This window comes from Alexandromys fortis, unplaced genomic scaffold (genome assembly GCF_014885135.2).
Source record: "Alexandromys fortis isolate MF-2015 unplaced genomic scaffold, M_Fortis_MF-2015_v1.1 scaffold_17, whole genome shotgun sequence".
Classification (NCBI taxonomy): Eukaryota; Metazoa; Chordata; class Mammalia; order Rodentia; family Cricetidae; genus Alexandromys; species Alexandromys fortis.
Genome location: NW_026067896.1, coordinates 17850290 through 17865860, shown reverse-complemented (window position 1 = coordinate 17865860; position 15571 = coordinate 17850290). Strand labels below are relative to the sequence as shown.

The 15571-nt window shown below is 41.5% G+C and overlaps 1 protein-coding gene across 6 annotated transcripts in view; it reads right to left on the bottom strand.

The window, feature by feature from the left end:
* Tcerg1 (transcription elongation regulator 1) overlaps positions 1-14977 on the bottom strand; it is a 51932-nt gene extending 36955 nt beyond the window's left edge. For 5 of the 6 annotated variants that reach the window (XR_007595297.1, XM_050161604.1, XM_050161619.1 and 2 more), the window contains exons 1-5: positions 14858-14977; positions 8410-8635; positions 5706-5858; positions 4457-4838; positions 928-1170 (exon numbers count right to left, since the gene is read on the bottom strand). Coding sequence is in view for 5 of the 6 variants with exons in the window: in XM_050161604.1 (XP_050017561.1) it covers positions 928-1170; positions 4457-4838; positions 5706-5858; positions 8410-8635; positions 14858-14916 (1063 nt within the window). In the remaining variant the exon portion in view is untranslated. The remainder of the gene's footprint in view (positions 1-927; positions 1171-4456; positions 4839-5705; positions 5859-8409; positions 8636-14857) is intronic. The other variant, XM_050161609.1, reaches the window with a different exon arrangement.
* Between the last annotated feature and the right edge of the window lie 594 nt (positions 14978-15571).

Sequence of the window (15571 nt, the reverse complement as noted above, 5' to 3'; positions counted from 1 at the left end):
TAAGCTCATGAAAAGTGTCAAACTTAAGAGACAGAAGCCGGGTTCTCTTCACCCTCACCAAACTAGCCTTGTGAACTTGTCTACAGGTATCACTATTTTCAACTACAGCACATAAAGAATAAATCATGGATCAAGGATGAAATCCAGGCATTTGACAACAACAAATGCACTCAAATCAGAATGCCCAACACTATTATGCAATCCCTGACAGAAAACTTAACCACAAGTCTTTTAACTCCTTCTCTAGTCTTCATAATTTCATATCACAACAACACATACAAATTTGCCATAACAAATTTTTAACTAATGCATGTTATAAATGCTGCACAGAAACCTTCTGATTTGTCTTACCCTGATCTGTTCACACTTAACTGACTCACATTTTCTTCCCAGAACAACATAATTATTAAGAGCTTGGTACCTGGCTCCGGAGGGTACCAGATTGATACCTAACCCTATCACTTAGCTAGGTGACACTGGAGAAGTAATTTAACTTGTCTGTGTACCTACCTCCTACAATGGTTCAAAACTTTTTAAGACTGAATGCATGTGTTAGAACAATATACTGTGTACATTATTCAGCCTGTGCTAGCAGTTATAGCTTGTAACTCATCAACTTTATAGACTCAATCCCTTTAAAAATTACATTTAGAACACATTTAGAAACAAAAAAATCATTTCTTTCACTGAGGCTATTATCCAAAATAAGTGTAGTTTTAAATGTGACTAAATTTTAAGATATGTAAACAACAACAACAAAAAAGACATTTACCAAAACTTAGGAAAAAAATATTGCAGTTAGCCATGAATCTTTCAAAAACGTTTCAAACAGGTGAGATTCAAGGCAAAATTCAAACGTAACAGACACATGAGAACAGACTGACAATGTGAAAACAGCTAGAAAAGCAACCGCAATCTGTTGTTTACCTGGAAGTGGGATTGGCATGCCAGGAAGGGGAACACGAAATGGAGGAACCATTACTGGTGGAAAAGCAGGTATTGCTGCTGCTGGCTGAGGTACTGAATGAGGAACAGCAGGAGGTAACGTCTGGGGGTGCGGCTGAGGTACAGTTTGCACAGGTGTGGCTGTAGGAGCAGGAGTTGATACACTAACTGTAGGCGTGGCTACTGAGACAGCAGAACTTGGAGTCTGGTCCTGTGTTGTCGGTGCTGATAAAAGAGAAAACACATGTCACTCCTTCGGGAACCTTTTTACTGTATTCACCTATCACTCATTCGTGCAGCATTTAAAGGCCCACTATCCCATACAATGCAGAAATGTTTCACAAAATCCATCTTCAAGAAGCTTGAAAATAGTCAGCAAAATGAAATTCAAGCAAGTAGTAAAAGAAGCAGGAGTGACGGCAAAGAGGACAGAGCAACAGAAGTGTTCAGAAAACGCAGGGGACACTCGACTCCTAAGACACCAGCCTTGAGTAAGGAAGGGTCACAAAGTCTGTACTTCTCTGCTGGGTAGGGCAACACTTATGCAGACAAAATGGAGTTGGAAAATGGACACCACTGCGTATAACTGTGTCTTCTCACACTATTAGCATAATTTCATAAATGTAAACAAAGAGTTCATGTGATGAATTAACACAGGAAGAAGAGAAGAAGGGAAATCAATTACATTACCGGAACTATCTAAGCAAGTAAGAACAGAGGAACAAGAATGTGCAAACAATTAAACTCTAGCTATGAATGAATAGACAGAAAACATCTCACGCCTTCTTTAATTATTTCAAAATTTAAGAAAATATTTTACATATTTCCTGTCTACAGTATATCCAGGTGAATTGTAAAATTCAAGGTAATCTGGGTTCTGCTAATACATTTTTAATTATTTAAAATAAAACACTTCATCTCTTAAATTCACATTTAAAGTAGAAATGATCAAAAAAAGTCTATAGTTCACATTTCTAAGGTTTTACCTCATTCACTAAAACATAGTATTTATTTATAACTTACCTAGTTCCAAATTAAATCCACTGTGATAATTCACTAGATTTCAGTCATTTTTTAAAGAAAGGGAAAGTATCAAACTCTATCTACATTAGACTAAGAATAAACTTACCAAATTAATAACAGTGCTTTTCCAATCTTTAAGCAACTTCAATTCTAAATAAAAGCACAGAGCTGGATACAAACCACCCAACTGTACTGTCCATCTGACAACAAAAATCTGTCCATTACCTTCTTGCTTCTAAAAATGAAAAACTCACTTAGGCTCAGAAGATGTGAGTAATTTCATACTTGTTAAGGAGGAACTCACCTTGGCTAAATAGACAGCAGGGCCAAACAAGTATCTTCAGGGGCCCAGGAATGAATTGTTGGTCTAGCATAGACCTAGCCTTAGGGTACAGTATCATATTAATATAATTTATAACAGTGTGAAAAATACAAAGTACATGCAACATTTGCCCAGTCCCATAGATCCACCATCAACAACTGTAGACCAGTATAATGTCTATTTATTTTCTTCCCAATTTCTCTGAGAAGTTGACTTTATGATCAGTTTCCATAAACTTTCAAAAATTGAGCTTTGCTCAACTTCAAGTAAAATAAATCATTTGAATGTTTAGTCCCATGTACCCACAGATCTATACTCTAGCTTACAGAACTAATTTTAAAGTATTACTTGTATTCATATTACTAAAATTATGTTCCAAAGCAGCAATGCCAGGAAAATGAGTTTATAGGGACATCAAAGTTCAAGCAGAAAAGATTACAATCAAGGAGATGGCAATAGTATGCACTCATCTTTCCACAGCAGGGTAGTCAAAGGGAAACCTGGGAGAAAGGCCAATCAATAAGTTCCTATGAGTTCCATGTGCTAAATAACTACCAACGCGCTACATCTCAACTCATGCTTTTTAACCCAGGGTGGGATTCTAACAAGACAAGTGACCATGTAGAGAAGGTGGAGAAATAGTGAGACTAGAACCACAGCACCAGAAAACTCACACACACAACATAAAAACTGGCACTCTAGCAGCAAAGAGCACTGACTTTGTTATCTTATGTTGAGAATAAAGGTCCTTTCAGGACAATTACAGAAGCAAAGGTTGGAGCACTCAGAAAAAGGAGCATACACAGGACAACTGAAATACCTACATAACCACACTCCTTAAAGCAAACAAAGTACCATCCTTCCCAAGCCATCAGAGAGACCTTAAGCAACAGGAGGCTCCATAGAGAGCTATATTGCCTCTAATACCCTGCTCCCATTATCACCATGAACTCCATACATCACTGGCCTGGGACACTCAAGCATAAAAACCATAAGCTAAAGATCACAACGTAGTTAGGCAGCACAACTTTCCTTCCATTTACATCTTATAAAACATCTATGTTTTCCTGTTTCATACATTTCCCCCAGTTTGTCTAAAAAACTCTCCAGGCGGGATTCATTGCTAAGCAGTAGAGTGCTTGTCTAGTATGCATAAGGCCCTGGGTTCCATCACCAGGGCTGGGGAGAGGAGGAGGACATATATGCCTATACACATACCTTACTTTCTCAATAAGGTATACTCAAATTTGAATCCATTATGATTGTATATTTCAGTATTTTTTTACACTACTGATTCCCAACCTTCTGAAGCTACCAAGTATAATACGTGGCTTGTTTTTCTCATCCATTGTCCAGACAGTAAAACAACAGGAATATCCCATATAAGGAAATCTAGTCAGTGCAATGCAGTAACAATGATCACACCAAGATTATTTTAAGAGTTCTGGCCCAGTCTGTTTCCAGAGTGAGACCACCAACATACAGAATAGTTGTTTAAAAAAAAAAATCCCTCTTCAGCCCTTATGTGGTATGTATACATTCTTGTTTTTATTTTTATTTTTTAAAGTTCTAAGTCTTGGGATGTAACTATATACTTGAAATTTTTTTCCTTCTTACTGTTTCCCCTACATTTACAAATAACTTACTCAGGGCCCACAATCTCTAAAAAAGTAAAATTACTAACAGCCTTCTCACTTCAGTTTCACCCAGACCTAGCACCTAAAGAACATTCCAGAACATCTGTCTGATTTTTTAAAACTATCCATCCCCTGGGCTTGCTCTCACGCAGTCTATTGACCAATATAAACTGTCCTGCCTCAGAACTTCCCTGCCAATCCCATAAACCACATCAGTCCTCATTTGTTGACCTTTGTTCAAGTCTCAATTAAAAACTCTATAAAATAAGGTCGAACACAATTTTGTAATTCCCTAGTCACTAGTGTTAGTCAATTAAAATAGCTACACTTTTACAGTTTAACTTCAAGAACTACACTTGGGCAAGTAAGAGTATGTCTACTCAAATGCCTGGTTTTCTCTAACTCAGAAATTTTAATGTCAAAACATTTTAAGTACTATCAAAGGTAATGCCAGAAATTACCTTTTCAGAATACAGTACTTATTTGGTTTTACACCCCAAATACAAACCCACACCAGGACAGTACTCACTTGATACTGTCTGTGCAACCGAAGTAGCAGTTGTTGTGGTAGCTGTCGTAGAGGATGGGGTGGACGATGGTGTTGAAGTAGACACTGCCGGAGCTGGGCTACTGGTTGTAGGAGTGGGGGCGCCTACTGCCTGCGCTTGCACTTGCGCTTGTACTTGTGCCTGGGCCTGGGCTTGAGCTTGCGCCTGGGCCTGAGCCTGGGCCTGAGCTTGGGCCTGGGCTTGGGCCTGGGCCTGGGCTTGGGCCTGGGCTTGGGCCTGTGCCTGGGCTTGAACCTGTGCTTGGGCTGCAAGCATAGGTGTCAGTTCTGATTGCTGAATAACCTTTACTCCATCTGGCTTGGTCCACGCAGATTCACGTGTCCGAGCATTGTAGTAATAAACCTGCAAAGGAATGGGGGAAAGTGATAATCACAATATCTGATATTACAAATAATGTTACTATATTTTGTCTTAAAAGATTTTTAAAGTAACTTTAGAGAAGGTTACAAAATACTCATATGAGTCTATGTGTCTATAAAATAGAAAGGAAAGCTAATATAGTATTTTGCAAAGGAAGTTAACAAAGAAGGCCTGAGACTACAAATAGAGGAAAGCCTTGCTGACAATATTGGCCGTTGACTAGTATGTTCAGAACTGGACTTGAGGTTGCTATGCACTGTGCCTAAACTGTGTATGCAAATGATGCAGCTAAGCTGAAAGTCTCTTTTCCTTCTGGGAGTCTGGGATTTTAGGAAATGCCAGACTAATGGTACTGTATGACCAACCTCTAATAAAAACCCCACAGAAAACCTCTAGGCTCAGGTAAGCATGCTGCTAGAAAAACTTAAGTGTGGTCACCACTCTACTCTGAAGAAAATGAAGCACACATAGTTTCATTCCTTAAGAGGACTGTGGTAAGCTGAGGTACATTTCCCTCAGGTCACATTTTACCTCAGGCACCTTCTCTGTTAGTTTTATATTCTTTCACCGTAGTCTCAGCTACTATAGTTCAACTACACGCTGAGCCCTGCTAATGATTCCCATGCCTAAAGATAGTCTAGAGAATCTGTGGTACATCATTTAAAATACAAGCCTCCATGCAACCTTGTAACTCCAGCAAAATCTAATGCAGCCAGTTCTTCTGGAGTTATAGTCTAGCCCCTGCTGGAGGCTCATTCTTAATGAACAGAAGTACTACAATCTCAATCTATCAAATTTTCACTACTTTGGCACCATAGAAATAACAAGCTGAATATGTTTGTAATTTACCTTCCCATCTGGAGTTTTGTTTTCTACCCATATCTCCTCAGTGGGAGGCAGTGCTGGGGCACCAGGAGCAGTCCCAGGAGGCATTCCTGGTGGGAACATCATACCCGGAGGAGGAGGCATGGCTCCCATGGGTGGAGGCATGAAAGGTGGTCTCTGTGAATACATAAGAACAATATGGTCACTTATAAAACTCCAAGTTATTATTAAATTATACCTCTACACATAAGCAAAGAACTATAAAAGCAAACAGTTGTCTGCTCAAATACATTTGGCTACTGCATAAGAAAAATGTTTAATCTTTAATAAAAATGATTAGTAACAAGAATGTCAAAATATTGATAGGTGCTAATTCTAGGTTATACCATCATGGGTAAACTTTTTGTTCTTTATATTTCATTGTATTTTTCATACACTGGATTGCTTTAAAAGAGAAAAAGTTGACTTTTTAGAATGTTCTGGAGATTTTTTTCCATGTTTTGTTTTTGTGGTGGTAGGAGTTGAACCCAGGGCCTTGTACATGCTAAGCAATTATTCTACTCCTGAACTATATCCCAAGTCCCTATGTTTAAATACTAAGCTTATCAATGACCTAAACTCATTCACAGTAGCTACTAACAAACATTATTTTACAAAATCACACAGCAATAACCCTTCATTATTTACTTCAAGAAAAATGTAGCTATATAGGTATTTTCCTATCCTATTTTTCCTACAATAGTAATAAAACTAATATTAAATGTCAGTGAGTGTCACAAATACAGAAAACAATTGTCCACTCTATCTTCAGGCTTCTTTTATTCTGGTCTGGTGTTGGCACTGGGAATCACACCCCTGCATGAGCCTCTCATCCTACTCTTTAGTGGAAACCTTAGAAATAACAGAGTCCACAGAACCTGAAAATTCCTCCTCTGTCATCAGTGACTACTAACAAGATCTCATACAAAGCTGCATCTGAAGCAAGAGAAGTTGCTGCTGCTTCTGATACCTAGGGGCTTGGTAACTTTAGCATAATAAAGTACTCTTTGATCAACTAAGTTTACACTATGCATCAGTTTCAGAAGTAAAAATAAAATGAATATTGGGACTGCCATTTTGAACAAGGATAAAAAGATGTCTATAATTTGAATGTAATATAAAAATTCAATTACCAAAAACAACTTAAGTTGGACAAGGAACTGAGTCCCACTTTCCTGAAAGTATCCTCTACCCCACTTGTTTCTGTTCCATACATAGACCAACAGACTCCATTTATAAAAGATCTACCCTAATGTCCCATGAACCCTAAGCAACAAATAATTCAGCGGATTTAATGTAAAGCAAAACAATTATCCATCAAGACCAAAAGCAGAATCACAGCATTTAAGACATGTCACTCCACTACTAGAGGAGCACACTTACTGACTACATATTGTAATAATAGTCAACTAATAGTTTTAAATCAACTGCACTAGATCAAATGTATATATAGTAAATTTATAGTCACTACTTAGAAAACTGGATTTTTGTAACTTCAAGTAAATATAAGGCCACATCACTTATAGATAAGCCTCCAATTAAATATCAGTTTAGCATATTTTATATGGTGGTGCATGTCAACAATTCCAGCACCCAGAGGCCAGTCTTGGATACACAGTAAATTCAAGTCCAATCCAGCCTATGCTAAACAGCAAGTCCCCATCAAATTCAAAANAAAAAAAAAAAAAAAAAAAAAAAAAAAAAAAAGAGAGAGAGAGAGAGAGAGAGAAAGGGAAAAAAGAAGGAAGAAAAATAAACACTTTGTACATCACGAGGGAAAAAAAGAAAGAAAAAAAACTGAAATCTAAATCTACTTTCATTCTCCAAATTCTACCCCCGGATCATTTCGAGAAGTGGACAATTATTCAATATTATATTTATACATCTACATCTATTATATACTTGATAGCAACATAAGCCATGAAAGAGAAGCATCCTCCAGTCAGTACATTAAGATGTGAAAGTCTTCTCACACAGCAGACAGGTTACAGAAGAGAACCCAGTTACTGAGGATAAACATAAACTAGTCATCAAGGCAGGTGTGTTAATGGTCTTCTGTCACCACCCAACTAACTCCCTGCTGACCTCCCGTATTAATAACTTCACGTCTCCTTAAGTGTCATTTTCTATAGTTCTATAGTACAAGTTGAAAACTTGAATTTTTGTTAGATGAGATCTCTCACACCTATATTTAAGAGCTAAGGCAGGAGAATCACAGTAAAATGTCTCCAAAAAATAAAAATACAGGAACAGAGTCAATAGTTAGGAATGTTTGCTCCTCTTCTAGGGAAGCTAAGCATGGTCTCCAGTACCCATGTCCAGTGGTTCACAGCTGCTTGTTAACTCCAGCATCAGAAGGCATTGGATACCCTCCCCTACCCCCCACACTAAAATATAAAACATTCAAAAAATTAAAACATTTAAAAAATGAAATAAAATCTTTAGGTGCTGGAAAGATGGCTTGGTTTCCAGCACCCACACAGTGGCTTCCAACTGTCTTTAACTCCAGATTTAGGGTATCAGATACACGCTTCTGGCTTCCATACATATACATACATGTAGGCAAAACTCATACACATAAAGAAGAATCTTTAAACAAAAACAAATAGAATCAAGTTTTTAAGACAAAATCTATATATAAAATTGATTCTGATGCCAACCAAGAAATGGCAATCTGTATATTCTTTACCTGGAGGTGTGGTGGGCCCATGGGTGGAGGTATTCCTCCTGGGGGAGGCATTGGTGGCATATTAGGATCAAAAGGAGGCCGTCCAAAGGGGGGTCTGGGTGGTGGTGGAGGGCCTCTCATCATGCCGAAAGGAGGAGGAGGTCTCATGAGAGGTGGCGGGCCTCGCATCACTGCATTTGGTGGGGGAGCTGGGCCTCGGAACCTCAAGGCCTGCTGTTGAGCCATCCTGTATGGAAGAACAGTGAAGAGTTTCTCAAAACTACAAAAGTAGTTAATACTGAACTAGAGCAATTTTTAAAGGGCTCAAGTGCAAGCAATAGTTGAAAAGCCATTATTTTGCAACTGCATGGTAAAATGAGATGTGAATGAAGATGAGGAAGGAAATTTAGATGATTTTAAAATATCTTCCCACAACAGTACATACAGTCATAAGGTAGACTGAAAAGCAAATCAGAAAATTAAGCAATACCAGATTATCATAATTAACCTTGTCTAAGGATATGACTGAGAGGAACACCCCACATATTCCAACCAAGCGTATACAACTTCAATCTAATAATAAATATATGTTTTGGGCAGTGAAAAGACTCAACAGGTAAAGGCACTCACTGCCAAGCCTGGTGCCCTAAGTTTGATTCCCCAGATCCGCAAGGTAGAACTAAAGGATTAAAGATGCGCAGCACCGCTGCCCGGCTTTTTAAACTGTTTTTATTAAAACATGGTTTCTCTACATGGCTCTAGCTGTCCTAGAACTAACTCACTGCGTACACTGGAATGGCCTCTGCTTCCCGAGTGCCGAGATTCAAGTGTTTAAGGGAGGATGGAGCTGGTGAAATGGCTCAGCAGGTAAAGGTACTTGCTGCCAAGGCTGACCACCTGAGTTTGATCCCTGGGATCTACATGATAGGATAATGAATTCCTGCAAGTGTCCTGACATCAAGGCACACACAAAAAATATTATGTAGCGAGAATTTTCTTTTTATTAGAAGAGAGTATAAGTAGCTTAAGACACTTCAAATATTGTGCACCTTCCCTTCACTGCACCCTCCACCACAAGCTATGGCCAAATATCTCAGTGTAGTCTCTCCGCGGCATTTAAGTAAATAACTAAAGTCATAAATAGCTAGGTGGTGGTGGTGCACGCCTTTAATCCCAGCTCGGGAGGCAAAATCAGGCGGATCTCTTTGAATTGCAGGCCAGATTGTTCTACATAGTGAGATCCAGAATAGCCAGGGCTAACAACATAGTGAAACCCGGCCTCAAAAAAACAAAAAACAAAAAAACCCACAGTACTATTATTAACCTTTGCCTCGAGTGATTAAAAAAAAAAAATCCCTAGAGGTGGTGATAAGGTGCCAAGGAGTATGCTATGCTCTTCAAATACTGCTGGTTTAGTAATACTTCTATGAGAACATGAGGTGAACACCGCCATTATCCCCATTTTACGGTAAGGACTAGGGCACACAAAAGTTATCCTATCATGTATCTGTGGCCAAGGCCTCACAGCTGGTTCAGTGGTTAAGCAAGAATTAAAATGATTAAAATGTCAATGTCCTCTAAGCCCTTTCAGGGGATTCTGTTCACTCATTTCCCCAGCACACTGCCAGGTCTAGACACAGTATGGCCCATTGAATACTCATTTGAGGGGTTGAGCGATGGCTCAGCAGATAAGAACACTGGTTGCTCTGAGAGGTTTAATTCCTGCACCCACATGGCAGCTCACCACTCTCTTCAACTCCAGTTCTAAAGGATTCAACAACACCCTCACAATCATACGAGCAGGCAAAACACCGGAGCACATGAAATAAAAATAAGTAATAAAAAAAATACTCATATGGCCAGACATAGTGGTGCACACCTTTAAATTCAAGCACTTGGGAGACAGAGGTAGGCAGATCTCTATGAGTTTGAAGCTAGTCTGTTAAACAGAGTGAATTCCAGGACAGCCAGGGATACAGAGAAAAACAAAACAAAAACAAAAAATCCTACTCATACGAACCAATGAATACTTTAGTGATACTATACAAAAGCTACCATACAAGGATGAGACACAGAACCTACAATAATTATTTTTATTACTGCCAGACATGGTGGTTATTGCCTGCAATCCTAGCTATTCAAAGACAGAGGTAGATCAGGCATAATGATGCAGGTCTTTAATCCCAGCACTTGGGAGGCAGAGGCGGGAGTATCTTTGCAAGTTCAGATGAACCTGGTCTACAGAGCAAGTTCCAGGACAGCCAGGGCTACATAGAGAAACCTTGCAAAAAAACAAAAAAAAAAAAAAAAAAAAAAAAAAAAAAAAGGAAGGACAGACGGACAAACTACATAGTGAGATATTGGGGGGGGGGCAATAGATCATAAATTTGAGTACAATCTAGGCAACCCAAGACCCTTATCTCTAAATAAATACTTTAAAAAAAAAAAAACCTATTTATAAAGCTTCAACTTGCCAAAGTCAATTACAGCACCTACTCAGATCTTCTAGGTAGCTAAACTAAGTCTGTACATTACACACAATCTAAATTTCCATACCCAAAAAACTAGATTAACAATAATATTCTTTCTTTCTTTGGAGTGGAGGTTGGTTTTTCTATTTGATGGTGCACACCTTTAATCCCAGCACTCAGGAGGCAGAGACAAGTGGATCTTGGGGAGTGTGAAGGCAGCCTGGTGTACATCTACAAAGCAAGTTGCAGGACAGCCAGGACTGTTACACAGAGAAACTCTTGTCTCAAAAAACAAACAAAAATGAATACCTTAATATCAAATATTCTTTTAGTGAACTTTTCCTTTTTCAAAAAACCTACAGTATTTCTTTCTTTGGAATTCACATCTCCTACCCTAACTTAAAGTCAAGCTTTAAGCCAGGTGGTGGTGGTGCAAGCCTTTAATCCCAGCACTCAGGGAGGTAGAGGCAGGCGGGTCTCTGACTTCAAGGACAGCCTGGTCTACAAGAGCTAGTTCCAGGACAGCCAAAGCTACAGAGAAACCTTGGCTTGAAAAAAAAAAAAAAAAACAACAACAACAACCAAAAAAAAAAAAAAAAAAAAAAAGCATGCATTGAGCCTCTAGGACCATGAAGCCATACCCGCTCTGTTCATCAGGTGAGTTACATTAATTTCCAAGTCTGAATTTCCTACCGCAGAAATGAATGCAGACTGCAAATGAAAGCTACCCCACAGTTCTGCTCAATGAGATAACCCTGTGAAACAATTTAAGGTACCAGCCAACATACAGAAAATTGTATTAGCACTTTCAATTACTCTCAATGTCTCAGAGCTTCACCTATATAAATAAGGCACTTAGTTAATTTCCCAGATTTCTGTTTAAAAGCTGTTTAAAATTTCCTGCTGCAATAGCCTAAGGTTACTATTTTCTGATGCCAGTTACATGCAAACTATGTCCTGAGATCTTCAACACTTCCTCACCCAAGCCTAGAGAGGACTAGATAACAGATGAAGCACCTGGAAGAGCAACTACCAGTATGCTTTAAAGCACTAGCCACTCAGTACTGTTATTGCATTAACATTTGTGTCCCATGCTATTAAATTACTGCTGTTGATATTAATGTCAGTTGTTACTACCCAGCTACTATCAGGCTGCTCTTATCTGGATGTTGTGGGCATTTCCAGACTCCAGTATTTCTGATCTTCAAATACATCAACTTTATTAAGCTGAAGTTTATGCTTACAGTTCCCACGTTTGGCATGTGCTTCCCACATCCAACTGTTAATTATTCAGACTCAGCCCAAATGTCACCTCAGCCTGTTCCCCACCTCTAGGGTCTGTCTCGCGGGCCTTCTCTTTTAGGCACAGCAAATGCTATGAAGCCCTCCACCACTGACCTTTACTGCCACTGGGCCAGCTCTTTTAGTGCACTGAACTGCGCTCACTGTTAATAGTGCCTATGAGCTGGCACTTCCTCTTCACCAGCACGGTTACCTGGCATTTTCTGTACTCTCTTAATTCTTACAACTCAAGTGAGTTTAATGCCATCTTTACAAAGAAAAAAGTAGCTTGTTACGGCGGCTAGTTTATAGTAATGCCAGAGTATTCTCATTCCTGTTTTCACCAGCAAGGAAATCCAGGTTTGGGGTACCTTGTCCTAAGTATTAGTAGTAAACAAAGCCCCCTGCACAAAACTGTCTGCAAGTAACTTTCAGGGCCCTCAACCAGAGAATGACATTTGGATCTCTGAATTTCAGGGACTGCAAGCGACTTAAGATCCCACCAACTCCCAACATTTTGGGGGAAGTCTACGTGCCTGAAGAAAAAAAATGTCTAATTTTTTTCAAAAGGACATCCTGAAAAATACAAATATATTTTTCTAGAAGTAATCTATCTAGATAAGCAAAATCCTTAGAGAAAACACTTTAGTCAAATGAGCAAGGAACTAAAGATGCTACCTACTTACACACAGGCAGCAAATATTGGAAACAATCAATTAGCTGGGACCCAAGACTTCGTCCCAGCCCAGCCAACTAGCTTCACAATGCTTCACACCTGTAGAATGGTTCCTCATTTGATGGGGTCAGTTTCCTTTCAAATTTGACCAGCCTCAATTAAAATGGAAGGTCTTTGGGAATAGAGGGCTTTTTCCTTTACTGCCAGGACCTAGGCCAGTAACTGTCACAGACTGCATAATAAGTGTAGTAGAATAAAGCAACCATATCTCAATATTGGTTTATTACCACATTCCTACTACACACTGAATTTCTCAGACTCTATGATAGACACTATTATGAAGCATATATGGGATGCAAATACAAGACAAAGGCCAGTTTCAGCCATCAAAGCAGCCAGCTTATCATAAATCTAGAGCAGCGCTAAACCCTCTACAATGTTATCTACAAAGCAAGGAGAAAGAGTCACAGGAATCGAGGCTGGCCTGAAACCTAACATTCTCAGCTTCCTGAATGCTGGATTAACAAGTATTTGCCACCATACGCAGATCCATAAGCAACTTCGAAACCACGAAGCTAAGGTACCAAATACTTGCAGCAGGCCATCTAATTAAAGCCTTATTAAAAATCAGTTTTGCAATACTGTCTAGAGTCTAGACTACCAGGATTGAGTTCACAGGACTACTAACTGTGAAGTTGAAGACACGCTCCACAAGGCTCTGCTAAGACACTGAGACCAGCTAAGGTAACCTCTTGAGACCACAATCAAAAATAAACTTCCTATCACTAATACTGGAAGACCCTGAAAACGCACTCCACCATTCATTACACACGTATGGGGATAAAAAGGGGTCAAGATTCACCTCAGAAATAAGACAAAACCTTGTTTCTGCCAAAGAGGGGAATTTGTGTGTGTGTGTGTGTGTGTGTGTGTGTGTGTGTGACATTCTGGACCCAAAAGCCATTATTTTCTTCCAAGCAAGACTAATCTCCATTTCCTTAGAAAGTTTCAGTCCTCACTCTAGCAAACACGAGTCCTCGAAACCAACACTGCTGTTTTCCTTTGGGAAAACGGCACGATTCAGAATGGGAGCTGAGTATCTGAAATGGCAATTCTCCCTTACATTTAAAAAAAAAAAAATGTACGGACAGAAAAACGTAAGTCACCTCTTTCTCTTCAAAAACCACCTACAAAGAGACGGTATTTCCCGGTCACTCCGACCAAACTTTAATCACGGATTGCACAGGCACTGAAAGAGGAGGTCCCAGAGGAAGAAGGTCACTGTCTCTGTAGGGCTAACGCGTGGGTAGCAAAGAGCGAGGTGGCAGGCTAGGGACCCAGGCACATCAAGCCACTTCCTGGGTCCACCATTCCAACCTTTACCCGTTCTACCACCCCAACCCCTCTGAGAAGTCCCCTCGATCACGAAGGGGGGGACGAGTGACAGGCCTGGCGCCGCCTCTGGCCCGCGAACGGAGCCTGCAACCCGTTCAGAGCCGGGGTGAGGATCCGGGGGGAAGAGAGCGCTTTCAAGATGCAGCCGTCGCGGCCCAGCAAACGGTCGGGGCTTCGAACCCTCACAAAAGAAACGGAATGGCGAACAAGGGCCGGAGGAAAGCAGGGCAGGCTGAGGAAGGGGGAGCGGGAGGCCGAGCCGGCGCGAAGCCGCGGAGGGCGTGAAGGAGGCCACGGCGGCTCGGGCAGTGCCGGTCGGGCAGGGCGGCGGAGGGGAGCGGCCAGCCGGGGCCGCCAGGCCAGGCCAGGCCGGGGAGCGCGGCCTAAGGCGGAGGCGCACAGATCGGGGCTGCAGGCCCCGAAGGACTCGGGTGCGCCCCGCCGCGCGCAGGAGGCCGCAGCCCAGCCCCGGCCCGGCTCTCATTCAAGTCGCCTTCCCTTCCCCCTATCGCCAGCCCCACGCGGTCCGGCCGGCCCCGCACTGCCGCGGCTCCTGTCCCCACACCGCCCCCCGGGGCTCCCGGGGCCAGCCCCAGCCTCTGGGACGCCAGCGCGCCGAGATGGGAGGAAAGAGGGCGCCCGTTACCTCAGCTCCCCCGGGTTGAATCGCTCGCCTTCCCCTCCGTCCCCGCCACGCTCCGCCATTACAGACACTCGCGTTCATCTACCCGCCGACCCGGCGTCCCCAATTGGTCGGAAGGGTCGTCAATCCCACACCCAGGAGGTGGGACTACGCGGGATCTATAATCTGATTGGGGAAGCGAGCCATCAATCTTGACGCTAGGCCGGCATTTGCTTGACTATTGGGCAAAGGGCCCGCCGACTTTGAAAGCGGTATTGAGGCTGTCCGTTGATTGGCCGCTCGTAGGCTTCATGGGAAATGAGACGGTGGCAAGGAGGAGTAGGTGGCGCCCTCTGGCGGAGAGAAAAGCTAGGTCCTCCCGAGTACCGCCTTGCCCAACGCTTCCACGTGTCTGCGAGGCTGGCTGAGGCCAGATGTGGAGCCATAATGGCCACTAAAAGCTCAGGCTGAGGGCTTGTGCGTTCCCTGAGCCAATCGAAATCGACCTGGGGCGCACCTGAACCAATTACCAGGTTGCCAGGGAAAGCGGTTTTTCTCGCCCTTGCAGTTTACAAGAAGAGGCGTAAGTCACTAGGCTGTGTCTGCTTGTTCTGAAATAATTACAAGCATTAATTACAACGGGAAGGTATTCCAGTTTGTCTACTCAACAGCAGGCAGCTTGTTATATAATTTACTGCATTAAAGTAAGAAAATTGGAGAAGGGAAGCCTCTACGATT